Raw genomic sequence first — 24,528 nt, 5'->3', positions numbered from 1 at the left:
TATACATATATATATTCCCTGAATAAGTTGATGAGTGTACTGTACTGCAGAGGAAGAGGCCAGGTAGAAATATAGATTCCCTATTTCCCAGCTCTATGTATATTTTAGATTTTAAAACCTCTCTATATTAACACTAGTGTTATTCTTAAGACTGTCTGTTGGTATACTGCCTATAATCACAAAGTGCTAAGGGCTTGGCCATTTGCTTAGACTACAAGTATATTTAACGACAGCTGGCTCTGCAGAAGGATCTTCTGGTTAGCTACATATGCCTTGCTCCAAGGCCCTGGTCTAGGGTGCTGCACTGAAGGCCCACTTGCTTCTTTAGTTGCACTGGTGCAGAGAGGGCCTCTAACTCCCCGCTGTAGACTAAACTCCAGGGGAAATTACACACAAGAGAGGAAGCATGTGCTAGTTGACAGGCCCCCTCAGTGAGACCCCACCCAACTGAGAAGGAAAAACCTCAACAGATGTGCATTGCCTGTAAGAAGAGCGATGATAGGAAGCCAGCTACTGTCTTGCTCATTCATACCTGCAAAGAGACCAATTCTCAAAAAAACTGCAAGGCACCTGCTGTGCCTTGCTGTACCTGCTACCACCTTGCTACCCTCACCCCTTCCTGTTTGTCAGCCTCAAGCCCATTACCCAAGAAACTCCCAAATTTTCCACCCTTCAAGCTGACCTCTTGTCTTCTACTTAAACTCCTCTATATAAAGTGCATTGGCCCTCCTTCCTATGCCAATGGTCTTGTTGCCCTTGGCCAACCTACATCAGGTCACAAACTCCTTGCCTCACTGGTTCAATTTTGCCTGGCTGGTGGTCTCACTCATGCTCGGGTCGAAACTTACATTAGTGAAGGAAGCTGGCTGGCAGAGAGCTGCTGGCTAGGGATTAATCCTCCATGGAGACCCAGGTTCAACTGTAGCTGAAGAGTTGAGCTGGCCATTGGCTCCTCTGTGGCTAGCCATGTCTATATGTCTCAGAAATGATAGGTGGCTTTAGGATAATGGGACTGAGGGCTGGCCCCTATCTAGCCAAATTTATATTTGGGCATGAAGGGATTGACAGCCAGAAGCTGTGAAACAAAAGCTTTCCTTCTGGCCTATGTTTATGACCCAGCAATAAGATCCTGAGGAGGCCATTGTCAGTACCACGAAAGAAGGGGTAGCCATCTCTGAGGATCTGCTGGTGCAGAGCACAGGCATTTGCAAGGAGAAGAAAGCAAGAGAAAGAATACGAGAGGACAAGGCAGACTTTCCAGATCACTAACAACAAAGGAGATATAAATATCAACTGAATTAAGAGAAATAGGCTGAAAATATCTGGATGTGTTTTACTCATGATAGATTTAGCAATTATCACAGCCTTACTCATTCTCATAAATAGAATGTTTCTCTATCATGTATGTTCCAGAGACATAGGAGACATATGCTCCAGAGGGTTCATAGGAACTCTTATTTCTGTCTTTAAATCTCCATGGATCTTCTCGTCCTGGCATTCTCTAATTTGCAAATAAAATTATTAAGGCCACACCACATAAAAATATGAGTAAAAGAAGGCTAAGGGCTTTAAGAACCAGAAAATTCCTGGGAATTCAGTAATGCTGAATCTAATTCAGGGTCTGTCAGATACCACCTAGGTCACTGGTGAGAATGGCATCTGGGTTTGGGCTTGGAGAGCAGAGAGAAAAAGTGTGGTTTATTTTACAACAATACCATGCCCAATACATGAAGGTTGGCCCTGTCATAGATACTTCATATACGTGTACTTTGCTCTGTCATATAAATGTTCAGACATAAAATGACTAGAGGATTTATTTTCTTTCCAGGGAACTTTCACATGTAATCTTATGCAATTGGCTTTGCCTTTTTAATTTTTGTTTTAACAAAATGGACTGAATGGATATTATAAATCATATGAGAGTACTTGTTCAGTGACAACTGCTGGATAATATCCATATTTGTATTTCAGTGTAAGTAATAAAATAATCAAATGTGACTTTGGAGACCACCTTCTTCTGCCACAGCCCATCTGCTGTTTTGCCCTGTGGCTACAAAATGCCATCCCCAGTCTATCATGCAAAATATGATGGTATGGACACATTCATCTAACTTCTTGTAAAAGGATATGCACTTAATGTTACTTAGTTCATTACTTCTTTCATATCTACCCCTTTTGAATAATTCCAAGTCACAAATTCACCTAGAAGGTCTGACATGACTAGTGTACTCACATACTTATAAGTTTTGTAATTAAGGAACATAAAAATCCCAAGTGAACTGAACATTTCATATTACCTTTTTCTCTGTTGAAAAAATAGCAGCAATATTGCTAAATGAAAGAAGCTAAATGCCTACACAATACCTACCATTTTACCCAAACCATTTTTACCTTCACAGCTTTAGGACTTCGGAACTATCAGTCTTGTTTTTATGATAAATCACAACGCTTATGCCAAAAGTTACCTTGTGAAAAGTTAATACTTTCTGCTATTGCACAGGTATAGTATGTGACAGAGAGAGATGGGGAGAGAGAGAGAAAGAGACAGAGAGAGAGAGAGAGAGAGAGAGAGAGAGAGAGAGAGAGAGAGAGAGAGAGAGATAAGAGAATGCTTTGTTGTTTTCATATCCAAGTCTTCTAAAATTGGAAATATATACTCTTGTCACATTTAGCTTTTCTTTGTGTCCAGAATAGGGTCTACCTAGTTTAATATGATGTGTCTTCTCAAAGTATAAAGCTCTCTCAAATCAGGATGAGCTGTTTTAATAGAAAGTAATATGTACATGAAGCTGTGAGAAAAGTCTATGATATTGAAATGATGTGCTGGGCAGGAGAATGTTTGGTAATCTGTTCAAAGACATGCATAATTCAGTGAATGTTGCCCTAATATTATAAAATATTTAGATCCTGAGGGTTGTTGGAAATCAGTGATGCACTTTAACCCAAATGTTCATTAGCTTGGGGTTTGGAATGCAAAAAAAATCAGAGCTATGGCAAGTTAGCTTTGCGTGAAAGTAGGATTTTGAATAAAAAGGGTTATTTATGGCACCAAGTCTCACTGCTTCGTATCCTTATCGTGCGTGTCTAGCAAATGTAGCATAATTATACATCTGGTAAGAAGATTATTAAATATTCTTTGAAAAGGAGATATTTAAAAACCTATATTCCAAAGTTGCTAATAGTAGCTGACACATGCTCAAAAATATGTCTTGAGGGCCAGGAATTTAGCTCAGTGGTTCAGCCACCTGCCTGGCAAGTGCAAGGTCCCGAGTTCAATCCCCAGTACCAAAAAACAAAGCAGAACAACAACCAAAAATAGGTCTTGAAGAAATAAGCAACAGGATAAAGATTACCCCAGTTCTTGGAATCTTTTCCTTTGATAAACCCTTGCAGTACTTCTAACCTGCTTGGCCTGTCACATGCTCAGAGCCTCTGTTAACTACATATCACTTTGAGAAAACCACTAAATCTTTGAGCTTCACAAGCAAATGAGAACACTCTTATGTCCAAGGAGGGGAGTGAGAGAAAAAAAAATATGTGGAAGTACTTTGTAAATTGTGGGTGTCCTATTATTATTTCAGGTGAGATCTGATTTGTTCAGGGTGATATGGGCCACAGACTTTTAATATTATTTCAAAATGTAATTATCGTCAGTTAACACATTGTTTAGTGATATGCTTAAGTAGATCTTTGAAACTTAAATTTTGTAGGGAGTACCTGTGATATTCTTTTAGATTATCATTGAATGATCTGGCTATACAAAGCGAGCTATTATACAGAACAAATGAACTTTCCTTAACTTTCTTTTAGATTTGGAGTATCAAGCTAGCCATGTCTGAGAATCATCAGAATGAGGCAATTCTTCATGTGTAACCTTCCTAAAAAATAAAAGGCCTGCTATTTCTAGATTAACAAGCACGGTATCCTTGTTCTTTTCCCATACAGGAGCCAAAAGACTGACATACAGAAAAATCCTCTTCTCTTCATAATTTTCCCTTACATCTTGTCTAATGGTCTGACATGTTTTTTTCTTAGGTGTGAGGAGTCACTGAATCTATTTTACTATTGCTTTGGCTGCCAGGAAACTTGGTGTTACGATTTGTGCTCAACTTGAAATAGTTCCTCATGACCTAATTTTGAAAAAGTAATGGTGTTCTTCTCTTCCCTACCTCATTGGTCAGCTTTTAACCTTGTATTTTCATCTTAATGGTGCTTTGACTTTATTGCATTTGGGTGTTTATGGTAAACCTCAAATCTTTTTTGGAAAGCAGGGTATTAATGGCACACATAAGAGTGAATGCTTTTTACTGCTGCTGAGAGACGGTAGTACTTCTATCCAAGAGCATTTTCGTTTCTCAAGGTCTCCATGTAATTCTTTAACTGTCTTCAAGGGGTGCCCTTCACCCAACAGATTATGATTTTTTTTTAGAGAATATGGTCTGACTGGGAAAATATAAACAACCAGGAGGTGCAGTTTAAGGCATTTCAGTTTAGTCATTCATTGAACCAAAGTACAAGGCCCATACTGTACCTAAAACCAATGAAATTAAATCTTGCACGAGCCTAAAGATGTTAAGTAAACATATTCATGTCCCCTAAGTGGATATTGCTGGCAACTGTAGGAGAATATCTGCAATAGTTCATTACATCTGTGTCCTGCTTTGGGACAACCCAGCATATGAAAAGCAAACTTATAGAACATACAGGGTGATGATTCACATTACAAAGGGATTAATGAGATGGTTTTCTTCAAAGTAAGTTCATTTATGAGTTCTGTGTATAGAGATTGAATTTACACACCTTTCAGAAATATGCTTGCTTCATGAAATACAATGTACCCTGGGAGCTAGAGCTCCCTAGAATACTTAATTATTCTTTCTTGTGCCAAGGGATGTACATATTTTAGACATTTGCCAGTGAAGTGTCAAATGACAAGCTCCATTTTAGGATCATGCCATTCAAGACCAATATTTTTGTCCTATGAAATTTAGCACTCTGTAGAGATTTGCTAATAGAAAGTATCTGCCTCTTACGAATGTTGTCCACCAGCAAGCAGCCTTGTTTCAACTTAAAGGAGGAGAGGGAATTACCAGTGAGACCTAAGGAAAGCCAGGAGGAGAAGCAGCTCTGCATGGGAAAGTGTTTTCCCAGCAATCATAATCTCTGCCTCCCAGGGCTATTTAAAAAATGATCTCCTGGTCCAATGCAGGCTGCTTCAGGGACCAGGTGGGAATAAAAGCAAAATTTATGGTTTTGAATTTTTCTCCTAACATGGATATCTGATAGGAATCTGTTTTCTTTAAACCTGGGCATCAACAGCATTTTTTTTAAAAAAAACATTGTTTTCTACTCCAGAGCTAAAACTCTTCTAAATGAATAAAGATAATATGAAATTCTCTTCAAATGTAGCTGCTTGTTAAGACTCCAGAGTCCTGCTGACTTACTCTGGTGAACAAGTAATAATAGCTGGCAATATCAGAAAAGGGCAAATGAACATCTATGTAATAGTTAAGAGAAACCACTGGCATTTAATAGTCTCTGTATCTTTTTCCTTTCTCAACTGCCTTCAGGATTAGAGCCTGGACTGCCTAGTGAAATTGAATATGACATATCAATAACCAAAGGACAGAAGCTACAAAAGCCTACCATGGTCCTTACCTGAACTTGGAGGACAAGTGATTTCAGCCATCCCACTTAGCCGGGCACTTTCTACTGGGTAGGCTTTGTATGTTTCTAAAGAGCCCTTACTGTGGGCTGGTATATCAAAATGAATTGCAGCAACAAGATGGAGAACTGATGACAACATGGAGATTACAACTATGAAATGAGAGATAATAGAGCATAGTCCAGGCCTTACCACTCATTAGCTATGCAATCTTCGGTAAATAACTAACCTCTCCTAAGTGCTATCCTCTTCCTACTCAAATGAATATGTGCTGATCTATAACAAACATACCAGAGTGACTTTACAAAGTGATGCACATAAAACTGTCAATATTGTCCTCCCTAAAGTCACTAAAGGCCTGGAGCTGAATACAAATGCCAGATTTTCTCTAAAGGTCATCTTAGGAGGGTTTCTGAGACTGGGAAATGAATTAAAAAGCTGGATTATTTGAGTCATGGATAGATATGTGGAATCTTCTATTCCCCACATCTCTAAATTCCCCAAGCAAGAAGGGAAGTCCTGTTCAGAGGTGAGAAGAGAGAGCCATATCTAGTGGGAGAGGGTACAGCCAGTCCTTTTAAAGGACCATCTCTGCTATGGAATTGATTAGGAGAAACATTCTGACAAACTGAATGATTACAGCTCAGAGAAGACCAGGCCTTGAACCTCCTTCATACAGCAAGATGCTCCAATCTACCAAGTGTCAAATTTGAAGCAAAATATGAGAAAGAAATGGGACACTGGCACATTTCCTAGTTCTGCTGCTCCTCCCCCTCGCCCTGAAGTCTATTCTGGTCTTTTAAACTCAAACGATAAAACAACGTCAGCAGTTCTCTATCCAAGAGCCAAAATACTCACCTGAAACCTGACTGCTGGGAAAGATAGTCCATTTTACATACCTTCAGAATCATGCAGGGATTTGCTCTGATGTACATTATAATCCCGTTGCTTTGCAGGGTTCTCAGGCGTAGAGCTAGTTTAAAGTCCTCTTCTTTGCTATTTTCTGAAAGACGGTATTTGATATAACTGTTCCCAGCAAAGCTAAGAGAAGTGTGTCCTGAAAAGACCATCACAAGAAGGTATTAAAAAAGATTAGTAAAAGATCAGTAAAAAAATCTTTTAACACAAGGGGAAAAAATGAGAACCAAGACCTGTCATGTAAAGGTACAAGATCCTGACAATGAATGTAACTGTACTGTATACCTAAAATGTACCAATAAACTGAATGAGGAAAAAAAATCTTTTAACACAAGGGGAAAAAATGAGAACCAAGACCTGTCATGTAAAGGTACAAGATCCTGACAATGAATGTAACTGTACTGTATACCTAAAATGTACCAATAAACTGAATGAGGAAAAAAAATCTTTTAACACTCAGAAATGAGCAAGGACACATGAAATCACCCAACAACTACCAAGGAAGTTGACTAAAGATGGGGATAATTTAATGAAGGCATTGAGAAGAAACCTGTTTTCATTAAATACTTCACCTGTGTCACACTCTAACTTCAAAATTAAAAATAAATTATTAATTCATCAGTTACCAAAAATATATTGGTTATCTCATGTCATCCTGGTAAATTCTATAGCATGGACTTTTTTTTTTTAGTATCATTAGATCCTCAAATCTCACTTTTAAAAATTAATATTATTAAAAGAAAACCTGTAATCTGCTCCCCTACCTGCCCTACCAATCCCTTTTACTTGTAAGGCTCTGAAGAACTTGGAATTTTATAAACAAAAAGAATGACAATAAAACTATTTTTAAGTAGTATCCCTAATTCTCGAGTAATCTAAATCCAAATAGCCAACTTATGTCATTTACACTCAAGATGAACAAAAGGTAACTGGTATGAAGGGAATCCATGTACAGTCACAACTCCATTTCCTGATTGTTAATTTCAAGGCTCTTCTTCCCAGACTCTTTGTCTAAGCTATCATTGCCCAACTCTGAGTTCATCATTTTTAGTACCTCCAACTTTATGTTCTAACAAGCAAAATAATTGCTGAGGTGAAAGGTGGAAAGTGTAGAAATAGACCAAATCAATAAGAACCATGGAAATTTAAAAGTTTCCTATATAGAAAACACAAAGGAAATAGTCATGAAGTGACACCAAAAGGGAGTGAGACACGGCTTTATGGTATTTACACATCCAACCATATGCCATGTGTGTTGGGACAGGGGAAGAATAATTTTCTTTTAAGCCTAAACCTGGGAAGACTGGGGCAAGAATCCCTTCACTTTATGGACAGCACTACTTTTGACATTAACTCTGAAGGGGCTTTTGCTTTCATTTTTAAGAAAATACTTCTTACACCAAGTACTCAATTTCTAAAAAGGTGTAGCAAAATATCTTGCACATAATAGGCATAGTTATTTTTGTTCCCCCTGTAGTTCCTATTATCATCACCAGTTAATAAATACTATTTGGAATCTAAAATTGGTATCATCGTGTCTGTATTTTAAATACACCCTACCACAAAAAGAGGATTCAATTGGTAACAAAAATGAATACACCTTTAGAAGAAAGAAGTAGCAGAGAATATATGAATCAAAAGAAGCATAGAAATTTAACATCAGAAATAGTCATTTGGATAAAAATAATCTAAATATTATCTTCTCTTATACTGCAGAGGTAAGCATCTATTTTTTCTGGAACATGCAGCACTTCCCCTGCAGAGTCTTCTTACTTAAGGCTTTGGGTTAGTTAACCATGGAAGGTCAACAGGATTCACCTGGCTTGGCTCTACTTCTGATGATCCCTATTTTGTGGCTATGGATTTGTACAGCCCTGTATATATCAAAAATCATGCCACAGATACTCTACCTCCTCTTTTCAACCAATACTTTTCTATTTTCCACAAATTTACATCTTTACAGACGCCATGTAGTATATAGTATACCATGTGGTATGACAGAGAACACATTCTATGTTCTCCCTTTTCTATAAGGAGTCCAGGCTTTACTCGTTTCCTTAGTACATCCTGCAGCTGTGATAAATCCTAAGTAAATATGAATGTGGAAGCTGACTGGGCTCCATTCTGAAGGAAGATGCTGTATGCATACATAAACGTCTTCTGGAATGGCCTGGGCAATGCATTTCACTCCAGAGCAAGTGTTACAGGAATATGAAATAAGACTCCAATCCATGCCATTCTGCACCTGAACATTCTCCGAGCTTCCCTGGTGGACACTGGCAGAGAAATGGTCTCCTGCTGGCTTCGTAACCAACACACTGCATGTCCCCTGGGCATGGCTTCTCCACGCAAGGATCACTGGACCCTGGGCACAATCCTCCTGTGACAAAGAGGGGAACACACATGGTCAGTACACAAAAGGATTCACCCTAAATTGGGTAAGAATTGGAATACTGGCTCTACAGTCTCTAAGCTGAGTAACAAAGGAGCCATCCAGGAGCAAAAGCACTTCCAGTGGGTGCCCATCACATGTTCCTCCATCTGCCCAAAGCTCACTTTCAGATCAAAGCCGGTTAGGTGTAAAAAGTAGATAAAATTTCATTTTTAAGGTTAAAATATGCTAAGGTGGCACTTGGACAAACTTCAACTGAAAAAAGATTGCATGCAAAGCCTCTGCTAGGATTCTGCACTTGACAGGCATCTGCATGCATGCCCTGGGTTCAGATTTCTTTTACAGCTCATCTCTGCCCTGAAAGACTTGAGGGAAGACTGTAGAAGAGGTTAGCTGTTGATTCAGAGTAGGGAAAAGACATTTCTAGAGAAAAGTATGACTAAATTGTGAAAATGCAACTCACATTGTTTACTAATTCCTTCTGGTACATGCTATTTTATTGAGTAGCTGTAAGTGTGCCCTACCAGCTATCAAAAATAGTAGAATTACGCTCAGCAAAGGAAGGCTTCCTTTCTATCTGTTTGATGTGCATAGCACAGAAAGATGAAAGGTTAGTCTCACAAAAGGGAAATCCTGTTAAGCAGATTAACTGATTAAGGTAGAATCCACGGCCCAAGTGAGTTAGGTCAGGACTGTGGTGAGGGCAGATATATGTCCACTGAAGGAAGTATTTTTTTCAACAGTTCTGGGTATTTTAAGTGTAATTGGGCTCCTTCCATCCTTACAAGAGTTTAAGTGGTAAGAGGACTATAGGAGAGGAGATCTGAATTAAAATTAACCCATAACAGGAGTGGTAATTTCTGAAATGGGTTGGCAATGGCCTAAGGGAGCACCTCTTCCATTTGAACCTCTAATACACTGGACATCTGCGGCTTTGTTCCTTGGCAAGAGTGGACCCATTATCATATTCTTCTCCATGATGGTTCTTTCCTCATCATTAATCACATTGTCCTATGACACAATCTTTTTTTTTTTTTTTTTGACCAGGAGAAAGCAGAAATGTAATGGTAACAACATAAAAACATTTAAAAACTGCAATCCTCAAGAGGAGCAATATAAGTAGCACCAGCAAACTCGGAATTCATAAATCCTATTTTTCACTGGTTTATAGCTTAGTCATAAAAGGCACTCTTGGCACTGATCCAGATTTACAAAATCTTAGAAGGTGAAGACATTTTTTAACTGAAAAATTAGAGTGATATCTATAAATGTCTCTATAAGACCCATATGCCCTGAAATATATCTTCTAATTTTCTTCCTTCCAAATTTTTATTCTTATTATATATTTATTAATACTCATGGAACTTAAAAGAGCTGTTTGACCATCTCATGACTCACTTCAAGAGACTTTGATAACCAATTTTTAAATGACTTGTAACACATTTATCCAACAGCAAGAATAAAATAATAATTTGTTGAATTCATTCAACAAATTAAAAAAAATAATGGAGTAAAATAATTGTTCAAAATCAATGAAATAATAGGCCTGGATATATAAACATGAAAAGAAATGAAGTCAACATGCAAACACATGAATTCTATAAAACAAGATAATATGTAACAACTGTATTACTTGAGCATTACCTTTTAATTAGACAGTTTATATTATAAAAAGTATGACACTTTCCATTCTGCCTGTATACTTTGGTCTCTTTTATTTTAATCTTTCATTTTAGCCAGTCTAAGGATAACCTCTTTATCAATTTCTACATTTTTGAAACACAGCTGTAAATATTACATTTTTAGCATATTCTACTTTTATATAATGGCTGCATTGCTAAGAAATATTCCATTACCAAAAATCCATTTTAAAAGCTAATTTCAAAGAAGAAAAGCAAGCTAGATAATTTCAGATCTGTGACAGCAAAGCTGTTCATTCCTGTAAGAGTCAAAGTCACACCTTACAAAAAACAAAATAGCTATAAATGTTTATAACGAAAGCTAAATACTGTATTTTAGAACAAATTCAGAATTAAGGTGGTTCTACTTTTTATCCAATTTTGTTTTTTCTCTTAGCATTAACTGGGCCCTGGTGAGGCCACAGGGCTTCTCAGTTTATCACTTGCATCTCTGGCTTTGGTTAAAGCATAAACTCACCTCTCCTCTTCTTATTTCCTTGTGTCATGATGCAGAACAACCCACACAATGAAATCAGTCATTAATCCATGGATTATGCTAGATCTAATCCCTACTATGAAAAATATAGCTCAACAATATATTTAAAAGCATTACTATAAATATGAGACCAAGCACATTCTAAAAATAATATTAAAATAAACAAGATATATAATAATGCATATTTATATTCATCCCAGCAGCTATTAATTTGATATATTCTTTTTGTTTTTAGTTCTTTCTTCAGAGTAAAGGGGATAATTTTTGGCAAGGAGCTTGTCTTGATGTTTTAAAAAATCTTTTCAAAATTCTCTGGGGCCTCCTCTCCATGCCATAGCCTGGGACAAGCTAAGCCATAAACATTCAGTCCGTGGTTGCTTCAGGTTGCTGTGTTCAGAAGCTCACTCTTTGGTGGCTCAAGGAAGCAAGAAGGCAGATTTTAGAGTGTGCAGGTCAGCGTACATGCAAAGCTCTCCTTAGCTAGGGACAGAGCTCATCTTGTGCACAAACGGTGGCTTATTCCTAGTAAAGGCTTACAAAGTTACGGAAAAACAAGATCCTGAAAACTGAATACTCTCCACGTCAAACACTGCAGTCCTTTCCTTTTTGTAAACCACCTGAAGTAATCAGCTCCTTTCTAAAATATTTATTATCAGAGGGACTTTCCTTGTGGACACCAACCCTGAAAGATGTCCTGTGATCCTGGGCCCCAGATAGACATAAGTCTGGATGAACCCCTTTCCACTCAAAGCCTGAAGTTGTTTAGCTACATAAAACCCACTATGCTTTAAGTGACTGCTGAGGGGTTAACATTTTTTAGAAATCTCATGTTTACGTCATCCCCTTTCCGGGGAAGTGTATGTACCTATCATTGTTAAGAGCTTTAAAGATCCTCTCTCTGGTGGCGGAAAGTGCCTCATCAGCTCCTGAGTACCAGTTAAGAGACAAAGTGTCAACTCCTGTTGGCTTCTGGGAGGAAGTTTATCTTATTAACTATCATTAAATAATCCAGGTTTAATGAACTTGCGCTGTGTTCGGTGACAGCTTGGGGAGTGGGGGCCTGTAGACCTACATACTCGGCGTCTCCAGGCATCCATCAATTTGGTGCCAGAGTGAGCATGAAGGGAGAAAGGCTCCCACTTTATCAAACTCACTGACACCATTTACTGTATGCCAGGGCAGGACCAGATGTTTTTAGCTTCCTGTCACAACATAAAGCAGGGAGAGTAAGCTCTTTTCCCCATGCCCAGGTCCCCTTGGGAAGGTAAGCTGTGATTGGAAAGGCTACTGACTGCACTGACAAGCTGCAGACCTGGATTTGGATCTGGCTAATTATTTGATTTAATCACTGTTTGGCCTTGAACTAGTTCCTTGGCTTTTCTGGGTTTTAATTTCCTTTTCAGAAAAATTAGGATAATGGTTCTTCACAATGTTGTGAACGTTAAATGAGCTAGTTATGTGAAAGCAATTTGTAAAGATGTTAAAAAATTTACATAAGGTCTCAAACCTGGAGACATCAACTTGACTTGGTAACACTGCAGAGATCTGAACTTGGGTGTAATCTTTTTGTGCTATTCTTTTTGGACCAGATTCATGTTTTTTAAACTGATAGATGACAGAAAATACATGTGGATAGGAGGCATAAAATAAGTCCTGGAGCCTTTCACTCATCAGCATTCCGTCATGTGCCGTTGGGTGTCACCACCTTCTCTGTCCCTGGTGCAGCTGGTATTACACACAAGCTTCTCCATCAGGAGAGATGTGCACACAATGTTGCCAGTCTTTGGAAGGAGATTTTCCTCCTTCTGAAGGTTTGCTCAGGTGGAATTTTTGCTCATTTTCTACAGCGTTGATGACAGACAGTTCACTGGAACAGAAACTTCAACACTTTGAAATGTGCAGGGAGAAGGGTGGCTTCTGGAGGTTTTAGAAGTATCTCACTACCATATTTAGGCTCTCCTCTCTTCTTCCCAGCATCCCCACAGCCCCCTGGTTTAAGTCTACACCATTAGCCAATATATCAGCTTCTAGCTGTGATTATTATGCTGCTACTTTAAGCTGACTCGAGCTCTTGATTTATGCCACTGCCTTATTACATTGAAGAATCCAGTAGCTAACAGTAAACATCCCATACCCAGAGCTCATAAGCTTGCCAAGATGTCATGTCCTGGCCAATGCCACATAAGTCAATGAGCTGCCTCCTTAGCTTATAGCCTGTAAGAAGTGTTCAAATATGGTACATTTTCCTAAGTTCAGTGCTCTGAAGTAATCTCTTGTATGTGCTCAGAGACGGAGACTCTCCCAGAATTTTGTTTGCTTGACTCCATGCTTCACGAGGATAAGGACCACATAAGCCTTTTTCACCATGTATGTACAAGACTCTGTCTATGGTTTGGTGGGAAAGAGTATACAATTAATTATTGAGTGAATGAGCAAAAAAAAACAAAAAAAAAAAAACAACCCCAAAACAAAGTACCCCCGAATCTGAGTCTTTCTCTTCACAGCTTTTGCTGCTTAGAATGCATTGCTTGCTTGGCAAAAACCCATAGGACAAGCTTCATTGCTCCCAATGCCTTTTTAGATTCCTCCAAGTAGAACTGATGGCTCCCTCCTTTATGTCTCCTCTGTGCCCCAATTATACCACCTATAACTCTTTATAGCATATATTTGTTTACAGCCAAGGAGCAAAGGGACTTCTCTTGTTTGGCTAGGAAATGAGGATTCAAAGAATCATAACAACTATCCTGAGCTATCTGGAGGGCTCACTGTAGAGGTGGTGGTTAGAGAGATTAGATCTTATATGAGTCTAAAGCAGTGGTGGTGAACTTACGGCGCATGTACTGCAGAGGGCTGTTTGTGTCACTGAAACTTTAAAAGGTTCTGCATCACTGGAATGATTGAGTTGTATAGTGTCAGGAGGAGACGAACTATTGCGCACTAGTGTATAAAGCAGATAATCTCAAGGCTGTCTTGTGAGACGCTGGTATTGGTGATCAAAAATGGGCTGAATTAGCATGCCAGGAAGACAGTAAACAGTATGTGTTCATGTGCTGGAGACTGGGAAATATCCAAGCTCTTTCCAAATCTGCACAGAGGTGGTAAGGTTCAGTTATTGGGAAATGCTTTTAAGTAAGATGGTCGGGTATGAATCCCGGTTCACCCCTTTACTACCTCTGTGACCCTGACTGAATCCATTGAACTTGTCAAGTCTTAGTTTTGTTAATTTTGAAGAAAGTTAAAGACATAAGGTCATCGTGAAGGTTCAGTGCAATTATGAACACCTGAAAAATAGCATGGGAACTGACCATAGCTCAAGTTATATTAGTTATAACGTCAGTCCTTGCCTTAATCTGTGCTCGAAATTGTACACTGTTTCTCACTTCCTTAGAACTCATGCTCCTTGGGTTGGAACTCTCCATTCTGGACACCTGTCTAATTCTAGGCATCTTTCTAGGCCTCACTCAGGTAGCATTACCTCCAGTGCATTACTACCCCTATGACATTGCCCTCCCTCCACCAGCTGAGGGTGCAGTTGCTATGTCATTTGTCTTCACCCATGGTAATGCTCTATTCTTTTCACTGGGAACTTTAGACTCTGTTCTGTGCTCCATATCTGAATAAAAACGGCAAGTTAGGCAACCACTTCTGCCATCACCCTTATAAATACATAAGCTCTGACGGTCTCACTGGGAGTCCATTCTTCTAGAGAAGTGTGTCACTTTTAAAATATATTTTTGTATCGGATTTTTGAAAAGTCAACAAAATTTTAAAACATGAAAATCAGCACATTCCTGAAGGTTGTTCTAGTACCCTGTCCTCTTACTTCCCTTATAAGAGCTCCAGGGCATATATCACTCTCCATTTGTATAAGCTGGTGTCAGATTTTCTACTGAAATTAAAATGTTCATTGAACACCTGAAGTTCATCAGGAGGTATCTTTGACAACAGAACTTTGTATCTTTTGAAATTCTGTTTAAACACAATCTATAAATAAATAAATAAATAAATAAACACAATCTAGATGGTAGCTGGAAGTTAATAGCTTATTTCGCTTTAAAATTCAAGTCTGCTTTCATTTTGTTAACACAATTCAGCATTTTGGTTCAAGATGGTAATGATGATAATTGAGCCCAAAATAGCTGCATGAGAAAAAGATGAGTAGCAAGTTGACAAGAGGAGAGAACACTGAGACCAACTCTGTATAAACATTGCTTTACAGGCCAAAATGGATAGCCACCTCTATCATATTAATTATTCCAGCAAGTAGTGGAAAAGTCCATTTAATGAATCTGTTGCTCCCCCCTTGATAAACACATGAGCAGCCTATGCTAGTTATGTGCTTGCCTGTGTGTGTTTATGGAGGGTATTTGTTGAATTTAATGTCTCTTCTTTCCAATAAATAAGAAGATTTCTAAAAATGTCTACTGCTTACTTTCACAATTATTCACTATATTTTCATGTAAAGGAAACTTTAAAAGTGAGAGAGCTATCACTATAAAAATAAAAAGCTTTCTCCTTGAACTTGGAGAAAACTTTCTCCTTTTCTGTTGTAAGATTTGTCCAAGTTTGGTTTCCTGACCACCAGCATTAGTTACCCAGGCTGCATGGACAGACTTCTAGGCTGTGGCATAAACCTGCTATCCATGTCTGAGTGTGGGGCTCATGATTTGCAGTAAGTCCTCTGTATACTGAAGGCTAAGAGAACTCTGCCTTCCTGGAAGGGTGTTGTGAGAATGGTGATCAGACTTCTAAGAAGATGGGGTTAAATTCTTATAGAGTGAATAGCACTGAGGTTATGATTCAAATAAAAAATAGAAGAGTCCATGATATTAAGGTGCAGGTAATCAAATAGGGGACTATAGAGACCCTCTACTCAATCAGCATGTCACTCTCACAGGCAGTAGAGCCCTTGGCCAGGAGCATAGCACCTCATTTACAAAGTAGGGACCATCATACATCAGCTGATACGAATGAGGATGAACTAGAGGACCTTTTGATTTCCTTTTATCACTAAAATATAGAATTTCATTTTACAGCTTAATTAGAAGAACGACTTAAAGATGAGAAGAGGCTGAGCACTTTGGCCTGACTACACACAGAGCTCTTATGGAAGAAATGCTTTTTTTCAAACTCAAAAGGTTTCTCTTGGGATATCTAGGGGCGGAATGATAAAAATGTCTAGCGGTCTTGGTTTACCGGGAGAAGAGAGGTATAGAGGGAAGAGGCAACAGGACTGGACAAGGACATCACCTTGATACTTTTTTGCATTTAAAATATTAACCTTACCCAAAATAAAGATCAAGCTCTTCTATCCCCAGCAAAGATTATCCTTCTAAATTCCTCCTTTAAAGAAGTTCTACAAAGCCTACCCACCTCCTATCTCTTTTAAGTGAATTCATACTCATCTCCAACAACTCAGGACATACTGGTCCTTGTGTATGAATATCACAGAAGACTATAGGAAGGACTCTTTGTGCTTTCTTTTCTGCAGCACATATTTTTGAAATACTTTAGCAAGTAGGGGCTTGCAAGTTGGATTCACCATAGCTAGGTTCCAAGGGAAGAAACAGTTTTATTTATCACTCTGAATCTTCAGTGCCTAGGACATTGCTGTCTCCACAGATTTTTGCTCTGATTTTTCAGAGTACAAGGATTAATTAGATAGTACAGTTTCTCCTGCAGAGTCTGCCCTGTCATGTCCTAAACACTTTTGAGGCCTGCTGTGAATCTCTGCATGGAGGCTTTAGCAGAGTTTTGATGCATAAATCAATTCCCCTGAAAAGGAAATCTAGGTAAGGTCTAGGCAGTCGGGATTTGTAAATTCTGCATGCTGATGACATGTGCCAGAAATACATTTCACCTAGCACGGATGATTTAAGTGGCTTTGCAGTGAATTTACATATTCTAAGGTCTGGTCATCATTGCATCTACCTGATGAAAGAGGAAACAGAATTTACTGGGTACCACTGAGAGAGTGTCTGGAAGTGAGTGTCTTCTGACCTGCTTGGACACTATAAAAAATATTTCTTGAAGGGAACCATGAGCACTAAGGCCCTCCTTTTGATAAATACAACCAAGAACTTTCTACAAGAGAAGAGGCCAGGGATGCTGTCTCTTCCTAGTTCCCTTCAAGGATGTTTTACAAATGGCCACCCTTATAGCTGTAGTCCCTGTTGACCAAGTTGACACTAGATAGAAAAAATCTGAGTGTAATTTTCCGAGAAGGCAGTGACTTTGTGGCTCCACACATCCATGAGAGGAGAAGTAGAGAGAGAAATTGTTCTTACTGACCACTACAGGCATATGACTCTGCAGCTATGCCCTGCACCAGTAGAGGTCAAGGTTCAGTGACTGTAGTTACATCAATAAACACGAGCCATTCTGTCTCTTTGGCTCTGAGGGTTGAATTTATTCCTTGACTGCACTCCTGAACATCCGGCCCCTGTTCTTACTGAAGCAAATTGAACTGCCCTTACCCTTTGCCATAGCTTCCTCACTTGTTTCTCTGGCTCTAGCCTGACTCCATCTCATCCATTCCTTTCTGCAGCTCTTTTGTGAAAGGCAGAGCTGATTCTGTCACTTCCTCACTTCTAATCAGCCAGGGGTTTGCACTGCCTGGGATAATTTTTAAATTCTTCATCCTGGTTAATGGCCCTTGTGTGATCACTGGGTACTGTTCTCCAGTCTCATTTGTCATCACTGCCATCTCTTTCCAGTGAGGAAAAAGCTCTTTCAGTCGCCTCCTGTAGGTTCTGCTCTTGTACTTAAGCCTTCCCATACAAGCTGCTTCTTGCCTGGAACACTCTCCTTCTGCTCCTCTAATTCCGTCTTGACCTTTATCTCAATGTACAGGATACTCCTTTTAGGAAAGCTTTCCTGTCACTGGGCCCTCCTACAGGATTTTGTGCTTCTAACAATGCTTATCACATGGGCCTGCCTGCCTGTCTGTGCTGCTCGCTAAACTAAAGCTCTATGAAAGTAAGGACTGGCTTGTCATATTTCTCCTGCAGTTTCAGCATCTATTGTAGTTATTGGACACATGGTAGATGGTCAGTTAATAATAGTTCAATGGGTGACTGAATGCTTGTGTGCCAGGAACAGTCTACTCCTAAAGTCTTAGGAGATAGGAAAGAATTTTCTAAGTCACACTCACCATTACAAGTGCAACGCACATTCCTGTAAAAACGTGGACACACAAAGCTGATGCGAGCTGTGCTGTAGGTCATGAGTGCATGGGAATCTAAGGACAAGCCTCGCTCACAGTGTTGCTCCTGACAGTCCAGCCCTGAGCAGTTCTCCAGGATAGCGGATATGCGCATGACATTCTCCAGGTGGCGCCTGGCACTGGACAGCTTCTGGATCAAGTAGGCCGGTTTGTAGAACTCACTACTGTGCATCTCCACAGCGAAAAGCATGTCCAGCTGGTTGGTGCCTGCCACGGGCTGGATGCTGATGATGTGTAGGCTGTCCTGCTTCTGCGTGAGCACTGCATTTCTTAAGGTGCGCCGGAACCCATGCATGTGCAGACCCACGAAATCCTCAGGGGACACATTCTCAAAGCGGATAGTGACCGTGTTCTGCAGCATCTCATGCACCAGCTGCTCCACGTGCACAACCACGTCGATGGGCACCTGGAAGCGGCCATCGCTCACAGACACATTCAGGACATATTTGCCACTGTCCAGGCCTCCCAGGGCTATGATTTTCCCATCATGACTGTTCACTTTGAACAGGCTTTTCTGCTCTGATTTCAGGGCAAATGTGAGCACATCATACATATCTTGATCTGTGGCATGGATTTTTCCAATAACCCCACCAGGAAAGTCATCCTCCATGGTGACAATGAAAATTTCCAGGGGGATGGCCGTGGGTTTGTGGATACTTTCCTCAATGACCCTCACACGGATAAAAGAATGAGACACTTGTTGCGGTTTGCCTGAATCCTTTGCCTAGGGCAACCAAAAAAGGAAGAAATAAAGGATTAAGGAAAATATCATAATAATTTCAAAAAACCCTTCAAATAGAAGATGTCTATAGCTTTCATCAGATTTGCTTCTTCCTCTCTCCTGTCACTATTCTGAAAAATGCTGAGGATGTGCATTTAAGTAAGAGGAATGATTTATCACCTTCAGTTCCCATATGTACACTTTGTTATGGACAATAAAATGTGTAAACACAATAAAACCAGTGGGGATGAACTGGGAAGGAGGTTGGGAGTGCTACGAGACCCAACATGCCCACAACAGGCTGGCCTTGTTTTCATTTGGATAGGAACCACAGGGAAAAACCTCACAAAATGGCATTTCCACTTAGAGCAGGAATCTCTATTCCCTGTTGGAATCTTTCCTTTTGATTGGACCAGATGGCACCTTTCCACACATTTAAAAAAACAACATTATTTAAGTGGGAATTACATCATAGTAAGGCTTAGAATAAAAACTGGCACAAGGAAAAAATAAGTAGCATAAAAAATCCCTTTCTCTTGCTTCTTTATATAAGAATCAATGGAACAAACCGCTCTGACAGCAGATCTTCACTGAGTACCTGCCACATACAAGGTGGAGATAATAATATAAGGCTTCAGAAGAAGAACATATTCCCATGGGCTGGCTCCACGGGCAGGGATCTGAGGGTGCATGGCTGCAGTGATCATACAGGCCTGGCATGATCTGGGGAAATGTGTCTTTGTGCATGGAAGGTAATGCAAGACCAAATGCCAAGATGGCATACAGATCAAACTTTGAATTTTCTTTGCAAAGTGGGAGGGGGGAGGGGGTGAAGGGAGGGCAGGGACAAGGGGAAAAATTGAGAACCAAGACCTGTCACGAAAAGGTACAAGATCCCAATGATGAACGTAACTGTACTGTATACCTAAAATGTCCCAATAAACTCAATGAGGAAAAAAATAAAACTTTGAATCTTAGCTCTACAGCTCACTCCACATCTAGCTTTTCAGCTAACACTGAAAATATCTGCCGTCCCTTTAGTTCTGTATTGTGATAAAAAATTATTTACACAATATTGTTGAAGGAGTAGCAGCATAAGGGAGAGTTCATTGACATGCTCAGAGCCAACGTTACTAACTTGGATGGGTTCATGGAGTAGAATGACTTTAACCTATCCAAAGAAATAACAAAGACAAATGCTATACAAATATAAAAAAATTACTGTTGTTGTCATTGCCACTGTTCATCATGGGTCTAGGTTGCCCTCTATGATTAACTGTGGGATTAAAAAGGCACTTTGTTTTACTGATAGGACCCAAATTGTGGTGTTGGCAAAGTTCCCATGGCGGGGGTTTTGTGTGCTTTCTCATATGGCCTTTGCATATCTGGTGCTTTTGCCTGTCTGTCTTATTTCATGTCACACAGGCCAGTGATCCTGAGGTGCTTAGATACTGGGAAGCTTGCACCAGCTGAATCCTTGGTTTCCTCTTGCCTCATAGGTGAGGCAAGGAGAAGCCATGATAAGGCTAAACTTGATTATGACAATTATTGGTAGCTTCCCCAAGTGAAGTAATACAATAAATAAAATTTGGTACAAAGCAGCAAACACTGACCAAACAATGGTCTTTGTGGATCAGTCAGGACCCTGGGAATTTCCAGGATGCAGATTTGGACTTAGTGACTGTCTGCTGGGCACAAGCTATAGGAAAGTCCTTTCTGAACAACGATGTCTCCCTTCTTGTTCAATTTCACACACAGAGGCCACTTCTATTGGTGTGAAATTGAATTTGAGTTTAAAAGGAGAACATTCTTTCACAGTAAGGAATTATGCTGACCTTCTCAACAAAGAAAAGCCAACCACAATACAGAAAGATGCACAAGAGAGAAAGGCAGTCTAATGTGGACAGAGAACAAGGCCATACCTGAACACACAGCACATACTCTGGAGAATCCGTGTGCCGGAAAACCACTGCTGAGCGAAGGATCCCACGAGGATCCAACACAAACTCCTCCTCTTCATTTCCCGACAAAATAGAGAATGAGAAGGGAGGCCCATTGTGAAAGGAGTCTCTGTCAGTTACCACCAGCTGTAAGATGCTGGTGCCCACTGGCTTATTTTCCTGCATAAAAGAGAATAGTAAAAAAGGAAGATAAAATTATACCTCTCTTCACATTAAAATAAAAGCCCCCGTCATTTCTGACTGAGAGTTTTGTGCTAGAAAAGCAGGCTTTCAGTGGAAGGGATTCCCTGTGATATCTTGCCTTTGAAAATGTACTGGCCTCTGTAAATATAATATTTCCCATCTGAGGAGCCTCCCCACTGCTCTCCCTTGAGATGATACTCCACAGGTGACAACAGGCTCTTGTTTGAATGGGTTGCAGGTTCCATAGGTGGTGTGGGATACACCTTGTCCTCCATTGGCTTGCTGTGCCCCTGAAGAGCTTCCAGCCTTTGTGACTATGTGGGAAACTCTCTCAAGCCAAGAAAACATTACTCTGTTGGGATAGTAAGACATTTCTTCACACTTATCACAAGCCAGCTATGCTGAGGCCCAAGCAACACTGTTACACAATATCACACATCAGATATTCTAGGGGGACATGCTAAGCAATTTGCCAGTCCATATACAAAGGCATACACCAGGTGGATCACACCCCCAGAACATAATTTTGCCTTGTGAGAGAAAGCAGGTAGAATAGTTTTCAACTTGAGAATAAAGAGAAAAGAAATCCTTAATGAACTTTGTCAGAATAATTAGGAGCCCAGATGCTATTATGTAATCATTATTTTGCAACTCTCTGCCTTTTCCCCCATATGGAAAAAGACTAATTTTGGCTCCTTGGGCCAAAAGTAATCTTTATTTTAAAATTCCTGAATTAAATTTGGTGTAGCTCAGGCATAGGTTTCATCTCCCCATTGTTTGGCCTTCAGCATTATTCAACCTGCACTGATCTGCAGTCAGCTGATCAGTTCAGGCTCCTCACAACATTGACTTAAGTGGGTTTGGTCACAGAAATGGCGACAGTGATCCACTGCAGTGCAGAGTGCAGTTTTATGTGCTGAATTAATTTTAATGAAAGCTGTGTGCTGGAATTAGGAAGTAGTTCTGGGCTGGGGAAAGGAGGTGCTTATTTTAAAGGAGCAAAAAAAAAAAAAAAAAAAAAAAAAAAAAAAAAAAGAAAGAAAAAGAGGATCTCAAAGACTTTGTATTGGCTTCTTCTCTCAAGTACCTTTTGGTCATCAAGAGCTAAATGTGGCCTCCCTCCTGAGCCCATGATGGGACTGCCTCAGCTCAGAGATTTACTATTTCAATACTGACAACATACGCGGCACCTCATAAAACAGAAGATTTATTGATTTGTTTGCTTGCTCTATAAAGGCTTTTTCCTCCACAGAGAGAGGGAGAGAATGAGAATGTGTGCCTTTAGGGTCACCATCTGAGAAAGTAGGGTGTAAAATAATACAGGCGGGCCCAGCCCATGCAGAGGGGACTGAGCCACCACTCATAGTCTGAGACTTCCATTCTTTCACTGCTGACTTCCTGTTGTGCATGTGAAAATAGTCTGTCAGGCTGATAGATACATGCTATAAAAGTGAATGTTGAGTAGGCAAGGTCCATTTTGTTTTGGGTAAAGCATGCGGTTGGTGAGACACAGGAAGTGAGAGGAAATCCTCCCAGGAAGAAATAGGATTGTGCTGACAAAGGGCTGGGGCCAAGTGGAAGGCTCCTTGCTTTATGACTGCCTCCAGGCCTGATTCCTGGATAGTTCAGTGGACTAGGAGCAAGACAGACAAACTGTAAATGGCCACATTCAAAGTCTGCAAGGTTACTCCAAAGGGGTTTCAAGACCTGGCCCATTCTCATCTTTCCTTCTGCCCACAAAGACCTGGGTGATTCTGAGACCAAACTGGAATCAGAATACCTGTGCCAAGACATGCACATCAATTTCTGTCTACTCTATATCCCCCAGAATATTCCTAGGGCAGATTTACTGATGATTCTAAAGTTGGACTTCTAGCTTCTAGAAATATTGCAAAGTAGAGGAAGTTCAGCTTCTGGTACTATGTTCATGAACTAAATTGTAAATAAAAAATAAATGGAAAAATAGATGTATTTTCTCTGAGTGCAGAATGTCAGCAGTTTGTTACTTTATCTTGAAGTCTAATTTTAAAGAGCAGATGTATTTAAAGTGCCATACAAATTGCTTATGGAAGATTAATTTTAATAAGTAGCAGCTCTATCCTGATGACTAACTTCCCTTTGACTGATGAGATGGCTCATGTCAATCTCCTCCTCCTGTCAGAACATCACAAAGTTGCTTAAAGATAGTCTGGCATTATGAAAAGAGAGCTTTTTTTTTCCCTCAGTAAACAGACCCAAGTTCATATTCTGACTTTGCCACTCATCAGCTGCATGGTCTTTGATAAATGACTTAAGCTTAAACTGTAAAGGGGGGGTCAATCTGCAATGACACTTCACAGGCTGCTATAGGGTTAGATTGTGTACACAAAGCATCTAACATTGAAAGAACATGGTCTTCGAAACTTCTTACTAATATTTATTCATCAGTTATGACAGAAGAACCAGACTCTTTTTATACCTGTTCTATGACTAGACAAGTAGATTTTAACTAATAATAACAAAAACTCTAATGAGTGCTATGGTCTAAATGTCTTGTGTCCTCCTCAACTTCATATGTTGATAGAGGATTCTAAATGAAATAGTATTAAGCAGTAGAGCCATTTGGAGGAATTAATGTTCCAATAAAAGAGGCCCAAGAGAACCTGTTAGCATTTTCTAGCATTTGAGTATACAACTAGATGTCAACATCTAGCAAAGACCAAATTCTCATCAGATATAGCACATGATGAAGTTTGGTATTAGACTTCCCAGCCTCTAAAAGTGTCAGCAATAAGCTTCTGTTGTCCATAAATTACCCAGTCTAAATTGTTTTGTTATATAGCCCTAACTCACTAAGACAATGAGTAGACCACATCAGAAGTCAGAGGCTGAATTCATATAGACAAGTGCTTGGCAGACAAAATCTGCTTACCTGAATCACAGCAGTGTAGTTGGCAGGAGTAAACACTGGGCTGTTGTCATTCACATCAGAAATATCAATGTTGACAGTTGCAGTTGATGACATTGCAGGAATTCCATTGTCTACTGCTTGGACAAGCAGGGAGTATCCAGACACCTATCAAGTCACAAAGAGATGACAAGAATGAATGCAGTGCTCCCTTCCTTCTGCACACCTTAGAGAAAATGCAGATTACGGCTGTGCTTTGTTAAAGATTAACCACCTTCACTTGGATTCTCTAGACCAGGGTTTCTCAAGCTCTTTACTCTTGGCATTTGTGGCTGAATAATTCTCTGTTGTTGTGCTTAACTTCTATGTTGCAGGATGTTTAGCAGAATCCCTAGCTTCTA

At 39.8% G+C, this 24,528-nt stretch overlaps 1 protein-coding gene across 6 annotated transcripts in view; it reads right to left on the bottom strand.

Moving 5' to 3' along the window:
- The window catches only part of Fat3 (FAT atypical cadherin 3), a 516,493-nt gene that overhangs the window by 27,064 nt on the left and 464,901 nt on the right, over positions 1 to 24,528 (bottom strand). For all 6 annotated transcript variants that reach the window (XM_010633703.2, XM_010633705.2, XM_010633704.2 and 3 more), the window contains 5 exons: positions 24,152 to 24,295; positions 21,019 to 21,216; positions 18,304 to 19,099; positions 8,829 to 8,963; positions 6,565 to 6,722 (listed from right to left, as the gene is read on the bottom strand). In XM_010633703.2, the coding sequence (XP_010632005.1) occupies positions 6,565 to 6,722; positions 8,829 to 8,963; positions 18,304 to 19,099; positions 21,019 to 21,216; positions 24,152 to 24,295 (1,431 nt within the window). The remainder of the gene's footprint in view (positions 1 to 6,564; positions 6,723 to 8,828; positions 8,964 to 18,303; positions 19,100 to 21,018; positions 21,217 to 24,151; positions 24,296 to 24,528) is intronic.

The sequence above is a fragment of the Fukomys damarensis genome, unplaced genomic scaffold, assembly GCF_012274545.1.
Source record: "Fukomys damarensis isolate Sample0158 unplaced genomic scaffold, DMR_v1.0_HiC HiC_scaffold_16, whole genome shotgun sequence".
NCBI classification, from domain to species: Eukaryota; Metazoa; Chordata; class Mammalia; order Rodentia; family Bathyergidae; genus Fukomys; species Fukomys damarensis.
This window is presented reverse-complemented; position numbering and strand designations above follow the sequence as displayed.